The 23,400-nt window shown below is 39.2% G+C and overlaps 3 protein-coding genes across 13 annotated transcripts in view; 1 reads left to right on the top strand and 2 right to left on the bottom strand.

Annotated features, from left to right (window-relative positions):
* LOC103699428 (UDP-N-acetylglucosamine transferase subunit ALG13 homolog) overlaps positions 1-23,400 on the bottom strand; it is a 46,137-nt gene that overhangs the window by 6,794 nt on the left and 15,943 nt on the right. The gene's annotated exons all lie outside the window — the stretch shown is intronic.
* Positions 718-12,828, top strand: LOC103699572 (putative disease resistance protein RGA4). Of its 5 annotated transcripts, none has more exons than XR_005510726.1 (8): positions 718-1,166; positions 1,339-4,080; positions 4,227-5,339; positions 5,486-5,993; positions 6,078-6,253; positions 10,064-10,195; positions 10,288-10,342; positions 12,335-12,828. XR_005510726.1 is itself a non-coding variant. In XM_039123669.1 (7 exons), exons 1-6 carry the CDS (start codon positions 819-821, stop codon positions 10,175-10,177), a joined length of 5,001 nt encoding a protein of 1,666 aa, XP_038979597.1. In that variant the 5' UTR covers positions 718-818; the 3' UTR covers positions 10,178-10,195; positions 12,335-12,828. The 5 variants fall into 5 exon arrangements, 3 of the variants coding, with proteins under 3 accessions (XP_038979597.1, XP_038979605.1, XP_038979607.1); XR_005510728.1 differs by having other exon boundaries at positions 12,378-12,828; XM_039123669.1 differs by lacking the exon at positions 10,288-10,342.
* LOC120109933 (classical arabinogalactan protein 9-like) lies at positions 17,970-21,741 on the bottom strand. 4 transcript variants are annotated; one of them, XR_005510745.1, is made up of 4 exons: positions 21,464-21,741; positions 21,193-21,266; positions 20,360-20,869; positions 17,970-18,399 (listed from the first exon to the last, which is right to left on the bottom strand). XR_005510745.1 is itself a non-coding variant. In XM_039123745.1 (4 exons), exons 3-4 carry the CDS (start codon positions 20,828-20,830, stop codon positions 19,681-19,683), a joined length of 837 nt encoding a protein of 278 aa, XP_038979673.1. In that variant the 5' UTR covers positions 20,831-20,869; positions 21,193-21,266; positions 21,464-21,741; the 3' UTR covers positions 19,608-19,680. The 4 variants fall into 4 exon arrangements, 3 of the variants coding, with proteins under 3 accessions (XP_038979673.1, XP_038979680.1, XP_038979677.1); XM_039123745.1 differs by lacking the exon at positions 17,970-18,399 and adding an exon at positions 19,608-20,046; XM_039123752.1 differs by lacking the exon at positions 17,970-18,399 and adding an exon at positions 19,608-20,046 and having other exon boundaries at positions 21,193-21,322.

A 23,400-nucleotide genomic window follows, 5' to 3' on the forward strand; every position in this document is an offset into this window, starting at 1 on the left:
TACTAATTAAAATGGTCTGACGATTGCACTTTTGTGCTCTCATCACTCCTCTTCCTCCTCCTCCACGCCAGGGCTTCTCCACAAAAAACTATCCCCAAATCCATCTCTGACTTAAGCATCGGAGGGCCTTCGCTGGAACTCCCGGCCCAGGCTTTCTGCAGGTTCCTCGGAGGTAGCCGTCCGCCGCCACCATCTCCCGGAGACAGCCTTCTACTACCACCCGTGGCAGAAGAACCTCCCTTTGGTCTGCGATCACCCCCGGGTCCTATTTCCAGCAATAACATTTGGCGCTAGAGGAAGGGCCCGAGTCGTGATCATAAGGCTAAGTAGCAGAGGAGCTTCTAATACCTCCAGACAACGTGTACCAACTTCCGGCCGCTCAGTCCAGAACCCACCGCCGATGCCTCCTACGGGCCAAGCTCCGCAGATCCAGCCGCAATAGTTCGATGCGCTGGTACAACAAGTCCAGGCGTTGACTGCCGCAGTCCAAGGCTTGCAATAGGCGGGGGTCCCTCCTGCGCCACCCCTGCCACTAGACATTATTTTGGGCTTACAGACGTTGGCACGATCTTCCGCAAAAAAATTAAACAATGGCATGATTATCAACTTGGCATCTATAAAATAGTATGCCGACATTGTCACCATGAGCAACTTGACATTTATAAAATAGTATTGTAAATTTGTAATACTATTTCCTCCGCGTCGACTTGACTCCGGTTCGCCCTTTTTGAGAAGGGGACGAGAAGGAAAGCCAAAGCCCTCTTTCCTCTTTGCCGTGTCTTATCCGAGCAGAGCAAAGAGGAAATCGAGGTTGTGCAATGGAGAGCGCTTTCCTATCTTCCATCGTATCAAAAACCAGCCAAGCAGTGAGCTGTGTTCGCAGATGGGCAGTCTCGCCGTCTTCATCATCGGATCCACGCAGCCATGTCTTGAAAGATCTGGAGAAGCTGGAGAGAACATTGAAGAGGATCCGGGCAGTGCTCCATGACGCGGAGGAGAGGGAGATACGAGAGGAATCCGTCAAGCTCTGGCTGAAGGAGCTTAAAGAAGTGGCTTATGAAGCAGACGACGTGCTGGACGAGTACCAGTACGAGGTACTGCGAGCCCAAGTGGAAGGCCGAGCTTCCCGCAACGGGAAGCGAGTGGAAGGGGACGATGCGAAAGAGGTTAGTGGTTCTCTTTCCACCATGGTGGTTTCAATTCCGGACGGCTTGGGGGATAGAAACGTCTGAAAAATTTAGTATTTTAAAGTATTTTAATCATCTAAAATTCAGGGGGTAAGGCTGGTTTATTTTTTAAAAGAAATTAAATCATTTTATAAATTTAAAACTCCAACAGGTTTCAATTCCAGACGGCATGGGGGATAGAATCAGGGACATCAGGGAGAGGTTCGATGAGATCTCGCAGGATCGGGAACGCCTCCGTTTAAGAGAGGGAGATGGAGAGCGACGGGTCCTCGAAGCTCCGTACCCAGCACCAACCAGCCACAAGATGGATGAGTCGGCTTTTTATGAAAGGGAGCGCGACAAGCAGGAGGTAATTAATTTGTTGTTTTCAGACGGTGTGGGAAATGGTATCTCCGTGGTTCCGATTGTCGGCATGGGGGGACTGGGAAAAACCACCATCGCTCAGCTGGTCTACAACGACTCCAAGGTAAAAGAAAATTTTGATTTGACTGGATGGGTCTGTGTATCTGATGATTTCGATGTTAAAAGGCTAGCGAAGGACATCATTGAGTCTTTTACTAAAAATCAATGTCATCTTGCACAACTAAGCACACTTCAAGATACTCTCGAGAAGAAGGTGAAGGGAAAGAAAGTGTTGCTCGTGCTCGACGATGTATGGAATGAGCAACAAAGCTATTGGGAGTCCTTAAGAAACCCCTTTGTTGGTGCAGAAACAGTAAGAATTATCGTGACCTGTAGGAATGATTCGGTCGCCGAAATCATGCAGACAGTGCGCCCTTATCATCCTCGCTGCTTGTCTCCAGAGCAGTCTTGGTCATTATTCAGGCATTATGCATTTCGTGGTCGGAACCTTGAAGAACAAGTACGATTGACGGATATGGGTAAGCAGATTGTCGAGAAGTGTTCCGGTTTACCATTGGCTGTGAAGTCAATTGGAAGCCTTCTGAGATACACGGCAGATGAAGATAGCTGGATGGATGTCATGCAAAGTGATGTATGGGAAATCGATGAGAATAATGAGATTTTGCCAGCTCTTAGATTAAGCTATAGTCGCATGCCAGCACATCTAAAACCTTGTTTCGTTTATTGTTCCATGTTTCCAAAGGATTATGTGTTTGACAAAGATGAATTAGTCCGATTGTGGATGGCGCAAGGTTACATCCAAACATCTCGAGGTACAAGAAGACTCGAAGACATTGGCAATGAATACTTCATTGACTTACAGAGAAGATCGTTCTTCGATTCTCATTGGTCTAATTTTAAGATGCATGATATGATACATGATCTAGCGAAATCTATTGCAGGAAATGAGTGCTGGGCAATTGTGGATAAGAAGCTACCGAGTCTCCCCAATGAGGTTCGCCATTTATATGTGAAAGATCGAGAGGAATTTGTGAAATCACTGCGCTCATATAATTTTAGCACCTTACGGACCTTGTTAAAACCGTATTCGCCTAGATTTCCAACAGTGATCCAAGAATTAATGCTACTAAGATTTTTACGGACTCTAGAATTTTGTTGGGAAAGAAAACATGAGATCCCAGATTTTTTCGGGCACCTGAAGCACCTGCGCAACTTATATATCATTTCCTACTATAGTGAGAAGTTCCCTGATTCAGTATGCCTCCTTTATCACCTACAGATATTGGTACTTGATTGCAAGAGTCTTGTAGAGTTACCAGATGAACTAGGTAACCTTACTAACCTCAGATACTTTAAATTGTTCATACATTTTATTAAAAGGCTGCCTGGAACAGTTTGTCAGCTCCGCAACCTGCAGACATTGGTACTTGATTGCCCACATCTTGCAGAGTTACCAGATGACCTAGGCAATTGTACCAACCTACGATACTTACATATCACATCCAACAAAATTGAGAAGCTCCCTAAATCAATATGCCTCCTTTATAACCTACAGGCAATGGAACTTGACTGTCAGAATCTTGCAGAGTTACCATATGGCCTAGGCAACCTTACCAACCTCCACCACCTACAAATTGCGAACAGGGTAATTCTTTGCCTGCCAGCTGGGATCGGAAAACTAACAAAACTTCAGATCTTTCTTGGATGTTATAAAGTGCAGGGTGGGATAGGAGTGCTGAAGGACTTCATGAATCTCCAAGGATTTCTCAGCATCTCAGGGCTCAGAAACTTGGTAAACATAGAGAATGCCAAGGATGCTGGTCTTAAACATAAGCATAAACTTAAGGAGTTGTTTCTATATTGGAATGCGGTCGACTGCAAAAATGATCCGTATCATAACAGAGGACTACATCTAGAAGCTTTTTCAGAGGAAAATAAGGATATTCCAGCAGATGAAAAAAGGGAGGAAGCCATGCTCGAGTATCTCCAACCTCACGCCAACCTCGAAATTTTGTCAATACAAGGGTATGGTGGTTCCAAATTTCCAAAATGGGTGGGAGATCCTTTCTCCTTTGGATCACTTAAAAATTTCACTATAGAGAATTGTAAAAAAATAAGCTCTCTTGATCTATACATTCATGAGTCTCTTGGAAATCTGGACGTACCCATCTCAACATCCATGCTTGAGAGTGTGGACATTTCTGGTTGCCTGCAACTCACATCCATAGCAGGGCTGCATCATCTCCATTTGCTTAAATATCTGAAAATATACAATTGTCCTCAACTCCGGCTTTTATCCGAGGAAGGACTGCCATCCAATGTTCGACATTTGCATATTGGGGAGTGCCAGCAATTGACATTAGTGTTGCAAAGCATTACTTATCTCAATGAATTAATTATACAAAATTGCCCTAAACTTAATATAATGGCAAAAGATCAGCTCTCATCTTTTTTGCCTTTCAGAGTGCAAATTATTGATTACCCTGGATTGAGTAACTGGTGCCAAGTACAAAAAATCAACTGCATTCAGGTACCTTCCATCCTAAATTTGAAGTTCTTCAATTGATCACTTGAAGACTCACACAATTGTACATTCTCAGATTATTTGTTTTAAAGCTTCTGTATGAAACTCATGCACAAACAAAGTTCTCTGATTCTCTTTTGCTGATGTACCAGGTCGCTTCAGGAAACAAGCTGACAATATCGAACACATGGGAGAACATAATGCATGCATTTGATGATTTGACATCCGTTGAGCATTTTTGCTTCAGTAATTCTTGGAAACTCTTTCAAGAATTATCCATATTTGAAGAGCTAACCATATGGGATTGCACAGACATCCCACTATATTGGTGGCCCAAACTCGCATCTCTTCGAAGCTTGGTTATAAAGAACTGTCATGGAGTCCAAGTCTGGGAAGATAAACTGGTCCCATCCATGCTCAAGTCCTTGTTGGTTGATAGTTGTGAGGAGCTAACATTTTTGCTATTGGTGCACCAGAACCGATATGCATTTGAGGAGCTGCAGCTTGTGAATTGCCCTAAGCTCGAACGGGTGGAAGGGCTGAATTTTCTTTTCCACATAAAAATCTTAAGAATAGAACGATGCCCTCGACTTCGCCTTCCACAAGATGATTTGCCCCATCTCATATTTCTTCGAAGCTTGGTTATAAAGGATTGTCCGGGAGTCCGAGTCTTGCAAGATAGACTGCTCCCATCCACGCTCGAGTCCTTGGTGGTTGATAGTTATGAGGAGCTAACATTTTTGCGGTTGGCACAGCAGAACCGATATGCATTTGAGGAGCTGCAGCTTGTCAATTGCTCTAAACTCGAACGGGTGGAAGGACTGAATTACTTTTTCCTCCTAAAAAACTTAAGAATAGAACGATGCCCTCGACTCCAGCTTCCACAAGATGATCTGCCCCAGCTCATATTTCTTCGAAGCTTGGTTATAAAGGACTGTCCAGGAGTCCGAGTCTTGCAAAATAGACTGCTCCCATCCACTCTCGAGTCCTTGGTGGTTGATAGTTGTGAGGACCTAACATTTCTGTGCTTGGCACAGCAGAACCAATATGCATTTGAGGAGTTGCAGCTTATAAATTGCCCTAAGCTCGAATGGGTGGAAGGGCTGAATTGCCTTTTTCTCACAAAAATCTTAAGAATAGAACGATGCCCTCGACTCCGGCTTCCACAAGATGATCGGCTCTCATCTATGCCTTACACAGTGAAAATTGTTGATTGCCTTGGATTGAGTAATTGGTGCCAAATACAAAGAATCAATTGCATTCAGGTACACTTCATCCTAAATTTGAAGTGCTCCAATTGACCACTTGAAGACTTATACAATCGGATATTCTTAGATTGTTTGTTTTAATTCTTCTGTATGAAACACATGCACCAACAGAGTTCTCTGATTCTCTTTTGCTAATGTACCAGGTCGCTTCAGGCAACAAGCTGACTACATCAAACACATGGGAGAACATAATGCATGGGTTTGATGATTTGACATCCGTTGAGCATCTTTGTTTCAGTAATTCTTGGGAACTCTTTCTGCGAAGAGACTCCATATCCGTACTTGAAGAGCTAACCATATGGGGTTGCACAAAAATCCCACCACTACGGTGCCTGCCCAACCTCACATCTCTTCGAAGCTTGGTTATAAAGGACTGTCCTGGAGTCCGAGTCATGGAAGATAAATTGTTCCCATCCACGCTCAAGTTCTTGGTGGTTGATAGTTGTGAGGGCCTAACATTTTTGATGTTGGCGCAGCAGAACCGATATAAATTTGAGGAGCTGCAGCTTGTGAATTGCCCCAAGCTCATATGGGTGGAAGGACTGAATTGCCTTTTCTTCCCAAAAATCTTAAGAATAGACCGATGCCCTCAACTCCAGTTTCCACAAGATGATCGACAAACATCTATTCCTCCACATGTCGAAATTGCAGGTAGCTATAGTTGCATTTTGGCCAATTGCCAAATTAATAATTATACTGGCACCAACTGCTCTGTTTCTTTATATGTCTTTGCAGAGGAAACAGAGAACAAAGAAACAATTGATGATGGAACCAAGGAGAAACAAGTGTTGGATTGTGTGATGATTGAGCATGCTAACAGTGCTGTATCTTCAATGTTTGATGTCGCAGATGATTGCAGCATGGGATGTTGCAGCTCACAGCCCCTGGTACAAATCACTGCAGAACCATTGGTATGGATCAGCACAGCCCTATTAAATCCATTCTGAATCTTGTAACTAAGGATTTAAGGCAAGATTATTTATAAACCTACATAGAGACCTACCTGGTTAAGGGTCTAGATCATGAATTATCTATTTTTAAAGAGCTTGTAAGAAAAATTATATATACATATAGAAAATACATGGAAGTTATTAATATTGACATTTTAAACAATAAAGCTTTGAAAATATCATAAAGAATAAAATAGCATATATTAATTTTCATTCTTTTATCAAAGAGAAAAGGGTTTTTATAAAAAATAGAGAATATACATCAAATGATACTTAAGGATAGATAAAATAAACTACTTATAATATAAAGCAATAATCATGTTGTAGACTAGTGGGTGAAGGCTTGCCATTCAAACCAGACAACGTTGGCTTGAATCTTCGGTTATACAATTTATTTTATGATTTTTTTACCAAATACTTGGATCTAGATTGGAAAAATAGTTAAAAACAAAATCTATAAAAAGATATCCAAATTTGGATCCGGATATGATAAGATATCAAAATTTTTAATTTTAATCTGATCCGATTTGGATACGAAAATGGTGCTGTCAGATTATATTGGACCTGTTTCCAGCCTTACTCTAAAGCTTGTATGTTTGGTATATTGCTTCTTGAAGATGGAAGTCCAATACTCTTTTTCTCACTTTTGGGGCAACCCTGCAATGTTTCTCTAACTTTTTTTTAATCTTTTCCCTTGTGTGCAGTTTTTTTTTCCTAGTTGTTAGAAATTTTCTCTTGCTGCTTATTTTGAGTAAGAGCATAAAATTAGTGACATATAGAGATAAGCACATAACTAGTAAGAGAAGCCGATATTTAAATCCTTGGTCAACATTAACCAAGTTTGATTGCTGTCATCTTCCTTAAAGTCTGTTTCTTGTCCAACTTGATTGTTTATTTCTTGGCCTGGCATTACTTCTTTTTTATTTTTTGGGAAATGATCTTGGCATCAACTCCTAGATGATCTTAACTGGTAGCAGCATGCAAAGGGAGTGGTTTCGCACATAGTCAACAGTAATATAGTAGGTTCAGGCCAGAAGCATCTTTATGTGCGCCTTTTTCATTGTTGTGGTTGTGTTTGCTGAGAACTAAGGTTTATAAAAAGGACTTATAGCTTTCATTGCTACATGCGGTGTCTTATAGCTTGCAAATTGATGATAACACAAGCAATCTGTTTTTGGGTCATGACACACATATACAAGGCATGAGTACGCCTTGATTGTCACATGCCTATATATAGGTCAGAAATGTTAGGCATTCTTTTGAACCCATTCATGAGGAACTATTAGTCGTTTAAGCCCCATTAGCACCAAATCCAATTTGAGCAGCTAGTTGTTCATAGTAAGTGACAAAACCTACCAATGAGTAATGAGATTCTAAATTACAGGCAGTACATGAGCTTGGCAAGATATGAAAGAAACTTGGAATAACTTTAGAGATAGTCCTAAATTAGAATACTTGATGAATGAGGATCCGTAAATCCGACTCTAAATAGTTGGAAAAAGGCTTGATGATTATAATGATTATGACATCTAGATGTCTGTAATAATCAATGCTACAAGAATTTAGAACTTATCAAAATTTGTTAGCAGACATCTACAAGTATACATTTGACAAGCGTGGATCTTAGGATTGGTCTTAGAACAACTGATATTCTAGGTGTCATGTCATGTGTGTGCATTGATCTTTTCTTTTCTTTTCTTTTCTTTTTCCCCAGCATTTTGCAAACCAGAACAATAGTCAAGAGAGGCGAGCTTGTCTTATATTAACTAAACTTATGTAGGTACCAAACCACTGTTCAATATTCCTTAAACACGAAAAGAACTCACATTAAAAGAAGAAATCAGAATTGATACCAAGGACTGCTACCTTCTCAGAAATCCATGAAAAACAAGATAGAAAGGCAGGCATATGATGCCAACTTTGAATTGGAAAAAGATGCACTGCCAATTACATTCTGGGCAGAATGTCATAGATAATGTGTTCCAATCTTGAACCCATCCATGGTTTCCTGCAAATCATTTTGTTCTAGGGAAGATGATTGCCTCCTCAAGGATAAGGGCGAACAGAAATGTACGTTATGCTGCTTCTCTTCTGAACATGGAAGATGTATACTTACTGGGTCCCATTCTGTGACAATATGTATATTTTTCCTCTGACATAATAAGACGCACCACTCATCCTAACTTAGTTACCTACATGCCATAGAGCTACTGCCCCAGTTGCATAGCAAATCTCAAGTTGATTGGGCAAGGGATTCTATTTGCAAGAAAAAGTCTCTTTTCTTTTGGAACAATTTTCAAAAACAGGAATCCATTTTTCAAGGACAGGTTGGTTTAGCAAGACTTGTCCAACTCGCATGGACAAGAAAAGAGAAGCAACTTATAGCCCCTTTAGCCATTTCTTAATTTTAGCTTCAGCTTGACCTCCCAATAAGTGATGTAATAGGACCTAACCCATCAATAGTACTACTTTTTTTTTTTTTGACCAAAAGAGTACTACTAAATTCTTTGTTACATTTGCTCAAACTATCATATTTTTGGCTTTAGAAATTAAGCTAAATCTTTTCTAGTTGCTATAAATGAGACACAAAACGTGATCAGAAAAACTTATTTTTTAATAAATACGTATATGGATATGCATATTAAATGGATTCCAAAATTAACATCCATATTTGTTCTAAACAGATACGGATACAATTTAGAGTTAAGTGCATTTATAGTCATTTAGAACGGATATGGATATATGCTGGATATTATTTGTATCCATATTTTGATATCTTAATATAAATATAAGTCAAATACTATTTGGCTATAAATCAATTTTTTGGCAGAATTCAGTGATGAAAATTGATATCAATTTACATAGTCATAAAGGATAGGAATAGAATTTACCATGTAGATTGCAATGATACATAGATAACTAAGGATTTAAGGCATGATTATTCATAAACCTGCACAGAGACCTACCTTGTTAAGGGTCTAGATCATGAATTATCTATTTTGAAAGAGTTTGTAATAAAAGTTATGTATAGATATAGAAAATATATACAAGTTATTAATATTGACTTTTTAAACAATAAATCTTTGAAAATATCATAAAGAGTAAAATAAAATATATTTATTTTTTATTTTTCATCAAAGAGAAAAAGGTTTTTAATAAAAAATAAAGAACATGCAAGGAACATTACTTATGGATAGATAAAATAAATTACTTACATGAAGCAATAATCATGTTGTAGACTAGTGGTTGAAGGCTTGCCTTTCAAACTGGAAAATGTTGGCTTGAATCTTGGGTTGTACAATTTATTTTATTATTTTTTACAAAATACTAGGATCTAGATTGAAAAAATATTTAAAATCAAAATCTATAAATAGATATCCATATTCAGATCTGGATATGATTAGATATCAAATTTTTTAGTCTCTAATCCGATTTGAATACAGAAATGGTGCTGTCAAATTATATCAGACCTGTTTTCAACCCTACTCTAAAGCTTGTGTGTCTGGAATATTGCTTCTTGAAGATGGAAATCCAGTCTCAATACTTGTTTTCTCACTTCTGGGGCACCCTTGCAATGTTTCTCTAACTTTTTTTTAATCTTTTTCCTTGTGTGAAGCTTTTTTTTTCCTAGTTGTTAGAAATTTTCTCTAGCTACTTATTTTGAGTAAGAGCATATAATTAGTGAGATACAGAGATAAGCCCATAGCTAGAAAGTGAAACCAATGAAGGGCTCATACCTATGATTCTAATTCCGCAATCTTACTGTTCCAGCAGGCAAACAATAGTGTTGTATCTTCAATATCTGATGACGTAACTGATTGCAACATGGATCAATTCCTACAGCTTGGGTTCCTTTTTGGTTGCAGCTCGCAGTCCCCACTATAATACAATGCAAAACCATCGGTATGGATTGGAACAACCCTATTAAATCTATTTTCAAGTTTTTTTAACTAATAAAGAATTTTAAGTTTTTATTCTCTTTTCTTTTGATATAGAATTGAACATGTGCTGGCATGGCACACACACTGTGCCGGTTGGTGTCTGGCAAGGGTATGAGCACTGATATCTAAATCCCTGTCAACATTAACCAAATTGTTGTCATCTTCCTAAAATCTGTAATGTGTTAATACAAAATTAGTTTCTTCTCCAACTTGATTGTTTATTTATTGGAATCATCTTGGCATTAATTATTTTTTGTTTTTTTGTGAAAATGATCTTGGCCACTCTTCAAGATTCCTTAAGCACAGAAAGAACTTAGATTAAAAAAAGAAAACAAGACTGATACCAAGAACTATTACCCTCTCCACAATTCTTGAAAAACAAGATAGAAAGACAGATATATGATGCCCACATTGAATTGAAAAAAGATGCAATGCCAATTATATTCTAGGCAGAATGTCACAAATGAATATTTTCCATTCTTAACCCCATCTAGTAATTCCTGCACATCATTCTGTTGTAGGGAGGACATAATGTGATTATTCTGCTTCTCCTATGAATATCCAAGACGTATACTTACTGGGTCCCATTCTATAGCAAAATATATATTCTTCTTAAAACATAATGAGATGCACGATCAGATAGATGTGAAGCTAGTGGCTCAGTTGCATATCAGATCCCAAGTTGATTAGACAAGGCATTCTTTTTGTAAGAAGTCGTCCTTTTACCTTTGGAACAATTTTCAGAAAAAAGATCCCATTTTTTGAAGGACTGGTAGATTTAGCAAGACTTGTCCAATCTAGGCAGACAAGAGATAAGAGAAACAACTTATTGCCCTTTTGGCCATTTCATAATTTTATCTTCAGCTTGACCTTTCAATAAGTTATGTAATGGGAGCTAACACATCAAGAATACTACTATATTTTATTTTTTTTACCAAACAATAGAGTACTACTGAATTCACTTACGCATTTGCTGAAACTACTATATTTTCAGATTTAGAAATCAACCTGAATCTTTTCTAGTAGCTTTAGCTGAGGCACAAGATGTGATAAAAAAACTAATTTTGATAATATAAGGATCCAGTTTTTCATATATTCTATGACGTTTAAGCAGAACAATGTACAAGTAATCTCCACAAATAAAGATAAGAGGATATAAACATGTGGTCAAATGAAAGGTTGTATATATAGCCAACTGATTTAGCTAAGTGGCTGTTTGATATAACATGGTCTCAAGTTTTAGTTACCCAAATATTAGATACAATCACTACAAAATAGATCATATTTGATCAGGAGGGTCATAACCAAAATATGAGTTGGTGCTTCATGTCCTATACCACAGGAAAAAAGAGCCAAACCAAATAAGATGAGCATCTCTTGGGGGGAAAAAATGTTGAAATGGATGGATGTTAAATTGTAGAATAACATGAATTGTGTGCAGTGTTGGGTATGTAGATGTGTCTATTGAGAAACATTGTTAGAGTATCCGCATAAACAATGCAAAGGTGCATAAGAAAAAATTGAGGATAGCATGGTAAGAAGAGTAGCTAAGACAAGTTTAAAGGATCAATTACTAAACAATCATATTGACGAGCACTTGCTCGGCTAGCATCATCTCTTGCCATTTGGGCAAGAAGTCAGGAGTTCGATTTTGGTTGGAGTCAGCCCCCAAGGCTGTATAGGGTGGAAAAGGTGGGGAGTTAACTAGCCTCTACTGGTCTTGAGGGAAAAAAACACTAAATAGTCATGCCGTCTAAGCAAAAATAAATGGAAGGCTCCCATGATGTAAATGATAAAAATGAATGTCTTCTCTCAAAGAAAAAAAAAAGATACAAATGAATGTATAAGATACCATGTGTGACCGTGATATTGCTTCTTGAAGATGAAATTCTAGTCTCCATACCCTTTTTATTGACTTCTTGGGAAGCCCTTCAATGTTTCTCTAGCTATTTTTTCTTTTTTATTTTCTTCTCATGAAGTTCTTTTGTTGTTTTCTTACGACCAAAGGAAGAAACTTTCTCTTGCTGCTTATTTTGAGTAAAAGCACTTAATTAGTGAAATACAAAGATAAGCACATAACTAGAAAGAGAAACCAATGCAGGGGTCATACCTGGGGTTCTAATTCTGCAGTCTTCCATTTCCAGTGGGCAGACAAGGAGCTTTAGGCAATGTGAGAGGTTGTTGCTGTCAATCCACAATTACCTCCTCAAGAATGGATTTGAAGGGAAGACTTTCTTGGTGCAATGCTGTAAGTTATGCAAGGAATGGTTGGCAAATTTCTTACAGTTGTGTTATTGTTATGTTTGTTGTGTTGGATATTCATGAACTCTGGAGTTTTTATTAAGTAAATCTAACTCCCTAGGAGTCTATATACTCTATGATCTTCCAAATGTAACTCTTGCACTTTATGATCTTAGAATACTAGAGTATGGCATCCATGATGCATGTGGTCTCGCATATGCAGAGACATAGAGCTTTGTAATCGCACCCAACTGTAGAGTTTGCAGAACTCTGACCTTCTGTATGTAGTTGCTGTAAGACCTAATGTATCTGCAGCTTCGCTAATTAAGTGGAGTTTTCTGAGATGGGAATTTATCTATCCTGTTGCAACTGCCTCTAAGCAAAAACAAAGGAGCTTGAAAGCTTTATATGAATTGCTGCACTTAGTGCATCCTGAATGTATGAGGATAAACCATTATGGAGACTCACAGCAGGCCGAACATACCCAATGAGATCCTTGTATCATTTCATTAACAATAGTGGTGTTCTCTGCCCATATTAATAGTGCCATGTGGAAAGTGAATGCACCTAAAAAATCAAAATATTCTCTTGGTTGGCGCTCAAAAATTGATTACATAGAGTAGACGTTCTGAGAATAAAGGGATGGCAAGTTTCTTGCTTGTGTTCCCTCTATGATGGAGCTGGTGAGTGAGGGAGCCATTTGTTCCTGCATTGCTCTTATAGCGAGAGTATCTGGTTCGTGGTCAAGATTTGTCTGAAAATTAAAGATCATCCTCCATCCCTACTTTTCTTGTGGATGTCATATAGATTGATGAGAATCAAAAAAGATGCTTCAGGAGAGGATGGGATAAGTCAGTCTTGACCATTTAGTGGAATTTATGGAATGAACAAAATGCAAGAATTTTCCAGAGGAGAAGCCATCCCATGATTCATGGAAAGTACTCCTCTGCTTCAGTGCCCTGTTCAAGTTCCTTTTCTTCCATGCATTTCTTGTTTATTCCTTCTGCTTTATACTCTCTTCTTTCTCTCTATATTGAATGGTGGGAGGGGCCTCCCTTAGCCCCTCATTCCTTGTTCTTTAAAAAGGAGAAAAAAAAAAAGAAGCAGCCTACATATTCTAGATCTCTGCTCAAAAACTGCAGCTGAAGCCATCCCTGTCTTTGTGCATATTGTGTATCAGATGATTGTTTTTAGCCCACAGATTTACTAGTTAGACCTTTTCTTCATACACAATATATGCAGCGACCTTCTTGTCTGAGAAGTCCCAATGGACGAGAGTTCCTTATCAACAGACTTTATAGTGCTGCTAGTGCTGTTATATGTATTATATGCAGAAACAACCAAGAAATTTATTCCAGACCATATTCAGGCAATGCAGATATCTAAAGCTCCTATTTGGCAAAATGAAATATGTACGACAATGGAAAGGCCGAACGTAAAATGTAGCACACATGGAGAAATTCAATTCAAATGAATCCAAGGCATCCTTTCTCCGGAATAAAGGCAGGATATGTCAATGAAAATTCTGATAATCATGATGCAGAACCCAAACACAGCGTGCAACAGCCAAATCAGATGTCTCTGCCAAGTATTTCAAGTTGTGAAGCATAGGGAAATACCCAGTTAAATCATACAGGAGCCTGATCCTCCTTCCCCGTCACAACACCTCACAAAAAATGCCGAGTAGAGCCTGATAGGCTTTGGACATGTGCCAACATTATGGATGGTAATGTTGAGCATCCAAAAGCTACATGTGATGCAGTTCAGAAATGTCTATCTTCAAGTGAGGGACGTTCTGCAATAATGGCATCCTAGTGCAGGCACATACTGCTGCTCAGCGGTCTGTATTCTGCTGTTACCATTTGTTGTTAATGCCGCTTATTGCTTGTTTACAGGTATCAAGCTAAAATTATATTAAAGAAATCATGTTTGAATCATCTTGGTCTGGATGATATACTTTAGATTTTGCTTGTAGTAATAAATGTGAAGAAGTGGATTGTACTGCCATTATCTTCTGGTTGGTAGCCATCATCTTTTACTCTTAAAGCATCACCATTTCTCCACTGTTACAATGTGAAATTCACTCACAATTTTTAGATAGCAAGAAGTCGTTGGCTTGGTTGTTTCATTATTCACTGTATCTGTAAGTACTGGGAGTTCTGTAACAATTAGACTTTATGGTACATGGATATATGCGGTGGAAACTGGAAACAAAATCAGCAATGATTCACTTTGATTTTGGCCCTCAATATTCTAGCTGTCATCATTATTTACCTCTTAGAGGAGACTGCAGCTTTTTTTCCTCCTCTCTGTAAGTAACTGCGTGTCTTCTGAGTCAGCCAATTTTACAGTTACATCATGTATATGGTGAATGCTGTGTTAAGTCATTAAATTATTACCATCTCTGAGTTATTTCATGTTAGATTTTCAAGCCTAATCATTCCTATCAGGAGCTTGCTCCAGCATAACCACAAACTTTTTTCAAATAAATTACTCATTTGTCGCTCAAAAAATAAATTGCATATGTTTTAGTATAATCTATTGTTGATTCCATGTTTAAAGTTGGAATACAAGGGAGCTCATTCTAATTGGGTTGCAAAACAAAGTTCATGACATCCGATGGTTGTCATGGCATTACAAATGGTAGGATAAGGAAAAAAGTGCCTCTCGACATATGCTTGGAGATACAATAATGACCTTTCTCAAAGAAATATCAACGACCTTTTATCTTCAACATACAGCAAACACACTATAAAAGTTGGGTTATAAAGTGCCACGCCCCAAATCCGGAGCAGAACATGGCCATGCTATCATGGGATATTGCCCATAATAACACGAAGCCCACAATAATAAATTTGTATAAAAATTTTATTCAATAATAAAAGTGGTCCAAAGTTTTTAATTCATTAATTAAGAAGAAGTGGGTACAGAGTGTCTAAATCCAACACATCTTCAAAGCTACTGTAACAACCCAGGACCTCACCCAAAATAGCTAGCCGGAAGGTATTATTTGGGTTCCTTGATCCTCTATAAGTACCCAAGATCTACCCAGCGAATAACCGATGTGGGATTAAACACACGCCCGCACGGGTCCTCACATACTCCTCCCGTTCAAGCCCTGACGTCCTCGTCAGGCAAAGGGTTCATATCTATTCAAATCTAATCACAAACACCACGATTGGCCCGTGGTCAGCCCCAATGGAATCCGTGCTGCAGTGTCTCCTAGTCCACATAAGTTATGGGCCGGGTCCGCTCTGATACCATTTGTAACAACCCAGGACCTCACCCAAAATGGCTAGCAAGAAGGTATTATTTGGGTTCCTTGATTCTGTATAAGTATCCAAGATCTACCTAGCCAATAACCGATGTGGGACTAAACACACGCCCGCATGGGTCCTCACAGCTACATAACCCAAAATTTTTATAATCATAAACTAAATTTATGAGGAACTTGCTACTATGCTTGAAGCTTATTCTTCTGTCCTTCATTTCATTTATTCCTCACCACTCCTAGCAACCTTAATTTTTTGAAAAAAAAATATAAAGAGATGAATGAGCTTTGCAGCTCAATAAGTAACCATACACTATCTTATCGAATCAAATATAAATTTTTACATGATTTAATGCACCATTTGGAAAGTAATTTTTTACTGTAAAACAAAGCATTTCATAAACATAATAACAAACTATATGTTAACAATTCAATCATGTATGCATAAATCATGCAAGTTCGTAAAGCTAAAAAATATAATTTAAAATATTCATAATCATCAAATGTTTGCCATTTATCCATACCGTCAATCTAAAAGAGTGCTCACAGATTTTTCGCGCTATGGTCACTATAACCTGTGACAAGACCATTTTTGTAATCAATAAGATATCATAGTTCGTATTCGTTACAACTTTAACCCATTGGCAGAAGGCCGTTTTCGTTGGATGCTATCTTCAGAGTGTCGATTGGCCCCCATTTCTAGGGACGGCCATAACTATTTGAGAGCTCATAAAATATTTCATATTTTTCATAAATCATACCCATATAATTAGGTTGAAAACATGCTTAATGGTATCATAAAAGTTTAAAATGCATAATCTTGCCATATAAATCATTTCATGGTAGCATGCAATTTTTTTCCATAATTTTAGAGAATATAATTCATGCATAAATCATCCACGGTAAAGCACAATACTAAGATATGAATTTATCATAATCATGTATACTAAATTTTTAAGAGAATGCAGAGCCAATCACATCACTATAATTTATATTTTCCTATTTTATATAAATTAAATTGATCAATAATTCAAGAATTAGCAAGGTTTGTGCAAGGGTCACTTACTTCTGTTCGTCCAAAGATCACTAGGCTCAATTGGGCAAATCGGCAACACTTAGCCAAAACCTTTTAAGAAAATAAATAAATTGACATTCAACTATTTAAAAATCTAAATACAATTTAAGAAACTATAAAGAAATAGAAATGGACTTGAGTAGGCTTCAAGTCCAAACTGGGTAAGGAGGTAGAAAAGACTAGTCCAAGCAATTGCTGCAACATCAAACGAGGGCTCTTTAATAAGATCTACAAGCAGGTGGAGAGAGAAAGATTGAATCAAAATCGAAATCTGTCTAACTTTTTTTTTTACCTATATATATTTTCTCCCAATTTTCTCTCTCCTCTTTTCTCTTTTCTTTTCTTTTTTTCATTTTCTTTTTCTTTTTTTTTCTTTCTTCCTTCCTTTTTTTCTCTCTTCTTCATCACCCTCTCCTCCTTTTCTTTAGTGGAAGAGGGGATGTGAACCTGCCCTACCAAGAAACAGGGGAGGGGAGGAGACCTCCGACGACAGCTGCAGCCGGAGGACCGACGATTGCGGCCGGAGGTCTGACAGCATTGCGGTGAGAAAACGGCCACCGACAAAAGAGAGGCATGGGGATTTTTTCGGTGATCTTTCGCCAAATTTCGGCTGACGAAAGGAATAAGAGAGACCAGAGTCGTTACCTTGCTCCGGCGAGGCGCGATCCGGCCGAGATGGAGTGGTGCGGCGAGCCCGAAGAGGAGAAAGGAAGAGGAAAGGAAAATGATGGAGAGGGAAGAAGAGAAGAAAAGGGGAGATTGTGGTGGTATCGGCAACCGAAGAAGGAGAAGAAATAGAGGGAGGAGACCTCGGATTCCGCGATCTCCTTGGCTTGTCCTTCCAAAATTGGAGGCTCGCCAGCAAGGGAGATCGGCCGGGAAGGAAAGAAGGGGTGGAGCTCCGGCGAAATTGTGTGGCCCTCGCCTCCCTCACAGTTTGGAGAGAGGGGGGGAGGGGGGGGGGGGGGGGGGGGGTTGGGGGGTGTGATTTCCAGACCAGCCAGCCCAAGCCGAGCTGGCCGATCAAAACAGGGCATAACATAAAGATGCTAAGAGCCGCAAGGCTGCAGCATCCCTCAATTGAGTCATTGACCATCTAAAACAGAAAAAGGCACGAATAACAGTGACAAGCACAGATACTTAAATTCATTTTGATGAATATTTTAACCTTTTTACCCACAAAATACATGACAAATTGCATCAGCGGACTCATTTGCAGAACAATTAAAACAAGCAATAACTGGCCGCTCAAAGCTCCTCTTCTAAGACAATTAATTTACAACTAATAACTGGTTACTGTGAAGCTCCTTTTCTAAGACAATTCATTTAAAAGTAATGAGCCAGAAATATTACCTAATCACTCAAATCATCATCCAGGAAATCAAGATCAGCATCACCTTCATCAGCTGCAGCAACCATAGTAGCAGGATGAACCGCAAATGGCTCAACTATTTCAGTTAACTGCGATTCTCTATAAAAACGCCAGTAACGGCGCCAACCACCGTCCCAGTTTGGCCAACAGTTTCCAGGCAGACTTAGTGCATGGCTTATCAATAATAACGAGATAAGTCCAAAGTCCCTGTTCATTTAATTAATTCACAAACACACATCAATCCCTCTTTCCACTTTATTTCTGACCTAGACTAATCATGGTCACGTTTCCGGCCCGTGATAGGACAATCAATATAACATGGTTAGTCTATAACACCAATTCATTAGTCTAATTATATAAGTGTAAGTTATGCTCAAGTATGTATCCATCATACTATCAATTACAAATAAACATGATCAAAATACGATTTAATACGAAAATATCATAACAACCACATTCATTAATCCAATTATGCAGGTGTAAATTATGCGCATGCATGCATCCATCATGATACCAATCACAAGCAAATACGATCAAAATATAATTTAATATAAAACCATTTTTGCTTCTTACTTATCAGGATCATAGCACATCATACATATATAGGTGCAAAATATTTATATCATGCAGGTTGGCGTATAAAGATCCTTACACTTTGTTAACTCAGAAAAACTAATCACCCGCCCTCATGGCGATCTATAAATCCGGATATGCAGAACCCTGCTCAGCGTCCTCTTATCCAACAGATTGTTCCCCTACAGAATCAAGTCATCATTAAAAATTATCCAAAATAGCTGACAACCCAAAAGTCTTTATGGATTCTCTAAAGGGTCCACCAGTATCTAGCACCCTAGGACTAACCAACAGTCCATGATCTCCTTGAATTAAACTAGAGAGAAATCATAGCAATAAGAGAGAGCAACTAGAGAGGGAGAAGAACAAAGAAGAGGGAAGTGGGTGGTTCTCTCTCTCTCTCTCCCTCTCTTCCTTCCTCCCGATTGGCGGGGAAACTTGATGGTGGCAGCCCATGATCGACACTGCCCCATGACTGACGGTCGCAGCAGTGCCTATGGTGCGCCACGGCCGGCCGAAACGGAAGAAGGGACCAAGCCACCGAGAGCATGCTCGGTTCTCCTCAATCCAGCGGCTTACCGGCCATATTCCCAAAGAAGTAATGGCCCAAAGATGAACGAGAAGGAGGAGAGGGTGCTCACCTTGCCTCCGGCGAGTTCCTCCAGCTAGATCGGCGGCGAATACTCCGATCTCCTCTCATAGATTGCTTGGCGGTCAATCCTCCTATGGAAGGGCTCTTGGTTGATGCCCTAGGGAGGAGGGGAAAAGGAGTCTTTATAGGCAAGAAGAAGGCTCAATTTAAGTAAGATTTGATCCCCGTTTTCCTCTGTGTTTTTTTTTTCCGGTGGATTCGGGAGGAGGAAGATGGGTTTGAAACAGGGAAGAAGACCCGATCGGGAGTCTCCCTCCCCCTTTTCATGAGTCAGACTGGTGCCCCAAGCCCGATAAAATGTAGGCTTTACAAGTATAACCTGGCCGTTTATTTCCAGTGTGAACATAATCAATTGCTGAGGATGAAAGTTCCGGCCAGTGTCGAATGTCTTCCTTACTTGAGGCTATATATTCCCCATCACTGCTATTTAGTTTCTTACAAATTACACATTGCCACTGCCCCGAACCAATTAAAATCTCGGAATAAAGGTTTGCAAAAGCTCCACAGGTTTGGCAACGGTGTGGGTCACGTTGTACTACCTCAGGACCAGGTGCAATCTCCCTCCCAGGCGAGACCAATGCTCCAAATCCCAGACTTGGAACATTTGCTAGCTTCTTGTGTTTCAGCACCTAACATTGCAAAGCGGACTATAAGTTGAGAAGAAGATGGACAAAAATAGCAATTAACATAAAGGTTTTATGAAAAGTTCAATGGAAAAACAAAATATTTTAGCTTGCAAGTTAGAAGTGGCTGAAAATTATATCGCTTATACTAGCTAGCAAGACTCATATCCTCTATTGAGGTTAGCTACAAAACCATCTACAGCCACGAAAACATCAAAGCTCAGAACAACAGTGTAAACAAATGCTGCCAGGCAACACGAGCTTGCATTTAATGTTAAAATATAACCAGAAGGAATAAGAAAGTGCTAAAGAATGATACCTTGTGAGCAGAAAAGAGTACATATGGCGATTCAAAACTGGAGTCATCAACCCCAGCAGCGTGGTGCACAGGCAACTCATAGGATCCATTAGAATAAAGCGGTGGAGACGATGTGGGCAAAGAAGAGCCTGAAGAGAAAGGCACTGGCTGTGGAGTTGCCGGTGATGTCCGGAAAGGCACAGCTGCTGGACGTAGTGGTGAAGTGAAGATGGGCGGGCCGGGAGGATTACTGAACTGGGGAACAGGACTGCTACCAGTCTGAGCTCCATCTCCAGATGACAGCGAGCTCGGTGTTCTGGATGAAGACAGAGGGGGCTGCTCATATGGTGGTCTCTGAGGAGAGAATCTAGTTGTTACTGGAGAAGAGAAAGCAGGCGGGGTCGGTCGCCTTTCAGGACGAGGTGTGGGTGTGCTTGGGGAAGCAACTGCAGCAGTATATCCTGGATGAGGTGGCGGTGAGGTCGTATCCATTTATTTCTAAACTGCTGCCAAAATTTACAATCTCGAACTCTGTAAACAAGAACGATCACAACTGGTAGGTTTAAAAAAAGAATTATATGACAATATCCTTCAACTTCATCGTCACGACCGCTGGGCTCTGAGGAATGAACCGAAAAAATTGATTGTTTTAAGCACTAAATTTTCATCCGCTTAAAATCCAATTTTAGCCTTCGACGCTACATCAGGACGGAGAATCGCAATAAAACCCTAAATCCTAAATCGCTGAATTATCGAGATAAAGCCAAGAACATAATTTAGCATAACCTAGCTAGAATCACATACTTCGACCGAGACATCATATAGAATCCCAAAAAAAATACAAGAAAAATCACCTTTTCTGAAGCTAATTCCGCACGAGCTCCGATAAAAATCAAGCTCAAACCGAAACCCGATTCAAATTTCGGATCTGAAAAGTGGGAAGAGCGGAGCAAAAGATTTTAGGCGTTACACCACGGAATCGCTCTTTCATCGAGAAAAATCGGATTTTGATCCAAAACAACAGAAATGGCCGAATATAGGGATCCATATTTAAGATTCCAGCAGGATAGAAAGCTAGGGTTTTAAAGAGAGATTATTAAGGATTGAAGCGAGAGAAATCCGTACCTGGTGGGAGATCCGAGGGCTGGAAGGCGATATCGAGAGGACGGAGGCGGGGGAGGGCAAGAAATCGAACAAGAGGCGCTCGAATCCCCCCTCCTCAATCCCTCTCTATATTTCCTATGGCTGTTTTTTATTTTATTCGTTTCCTTCTGGGTTTTATTCTCCGAACGCATTACCCTTTTATTTTCTCTCGTTTTATTTATGAGAGGGCGAGGTGGGGAGAGGGTGGGAGACGGTGGGGAAGGAAAGAGAGCGAGATTTGGCAGCCTTTTTTTTGCCGGAGTAAATGGGGGTGCCGTCCAGATGCAACGAGCAATTAATGCGAGCTGGGCTTTGTTTTGGATTGTAGAGGGGTGGATTTCGGTAAAAATTCGATTAGGTTGTATGGTGCTCCTTGACCAGGATTTGAGGTTCGCTTCTCAACATCGATTAGGGCTGAACATAGCGGTGGCAATTAGATAGGATCGGATTAAATATAGATCAGTTCGAATGCAAAATAGATTAAAAAATTTATTAGCCTGGATATGATCTATTTGTTAAAAGAGTCAAATTATTAAATTGGCAATCTAAGTTGATTTATGGTTTGAGTCAAGTTAAACGGATTAAACCGTTAAGCATTGCCGCTCCTAGATGAAATAGGCCTATATTTTTTTATTAGGGCAAGAGTTGGATTATGTTGGACGATGCTTCTTCATTGGATTGACTTCAAAACATAAGTTGAATGACCAAGGTTTGGAGTTGACCTTCAAACATATGTTGGGGATCGAGGTAGGCCTATATTTTTATTAGTGCAAAACTCTGCGAGTTTTGGTAGTTTTATTGTGGTAGAAACTTGAAAGAGAATTTGGCTAGCTTGGTGCTTCTATCAAGTTGAAAACAATATTAGTCTAGGTTTTAAATCTTAAAATTGTCCGACAAAAGGTGTAAATTCAGGCAATTCATGTCCAACATTACATATGATGATCTTTTTTTGGAGAGGAGGTAAGGTAACCAATATATGATTTTCTTAAAATAAATGAATAAGCAAGGAGCAAAGTCGACCAGATGACATTATCTATATGATATAGCTTTGTTTGTCTATTTAGAAAAATCTTGTTTCATTTGATTCATTTTTGACCTACTTTCTGAAATAAGTCTAAGGTTTAGATCTTGCCTGACCTATAATTTTCAGATAGTTTGTTTTGGGTTTTAATGATCTTCAATCCATTTATTGTAGTTTAGGAGACATGTTTGTAATTGGTTGTCATATACATATGATAACAACTTTGACATAAATATGAATTGGCCAAGGAAAGGAGGTAAAAGATGAAGAAGAAAAATGACCAAGAAAACTCCTACAATCACAATTTTTCTGAAGTACCGGAAAACTATCTTCTAATCTTTCACATAGAATTTATTTTGAACTCCCTCTGCGAATTTGCATAGGGGGAAATGATAGCACTATTCAGCCGAGATAGTAGGTAAATTGTTCGTCCAATAAATTACTTATTTATTTTGTACAACAAAGTCTATAATTTAACATATGGTAATAAAGTTCCAGTTCTTCAAGCTATTTTCGGTCAGTTGTTGTTTTCCACGACAGGGCTTTCTCCCATCTTTATTCTTTTGTATTGGAAAAATTAAGAGAAGTTGGATCAGCTATAGAACTTTTTCTTTAAAGATAAAAGAAAAATATATGCATTAGTTTACTCCGGCCACAGATAACTCATTTAACCCTAATGCTTGACACCCTACTTTTCTCTTAACAATCAGATACCCTCCCACTGATAGATTATAGTGGCTTGAAAGGGGAGATAGTCAAAGAATAGTGATGCCCATGAGACATGGGACAACACTAGATAGGGGCACAAAAAGGTCAAGCTAGAGCAAGTCATGTCTAGCTTCTAGTCGGCTCTAATTGAATAGTGCTCAAATCAACTAGTTTAAGAGATCAATGAAAG

The sequence above is a fragment of the Phoenix dactylifera genome, chromosome 1 (genome assembly GCF_009389715.1).
Source record: "Phoenix dactylifera cultivar Barhee BC4 chromosome 1, palm_55x_up_171113_PBpolish2nd_filt_p, whole genome shotgun sequence".
NCBI lineage: Eukaryota > Viridiplantae > Streptophyta > Magnoliopsida > Arecales > Arecaceae > Phoenix > Phoenix dactylifera.

Bases quoted from the DNA above. Each gene is read 5' to 3' on its own strand.
- LOC103699572 (XM_039123669.1), top strand. From the start codon at position 819: ATGGAGAGCGCTTTCCTATCTTCCATCGTATCAAAAACCAGCCAAGCA. The intron at 1,167-1,338 runs GTTAGTGGTTCT...AAACTCCAACAG, and splicing joins AAGGGGACGATGCGAAAGAG to GTTTCAATTCCAGACGGCAT. The intron at 6,254-10,063 runs GTATGGATCAGC...TTACTGTTCCAG, and splicing joins AAATCACTGCAGAACCATTG to CAGGCAAACAATAGTGTTGT.
- LOC120109933 (XM_039123749.1), bottom strand. From the start codon at position 20,830: ATGGATACGACCTCACCGCCACCTCATCCAGGATATACTGCTGCAGTT. The intron at 20,047-20,359 runs GTATCATTCTTT...TTGCAATGTTAG, and splicing joins TACTCTTTTCTGCTCACAAG to GTGCTGAAACACAAGAAGCT.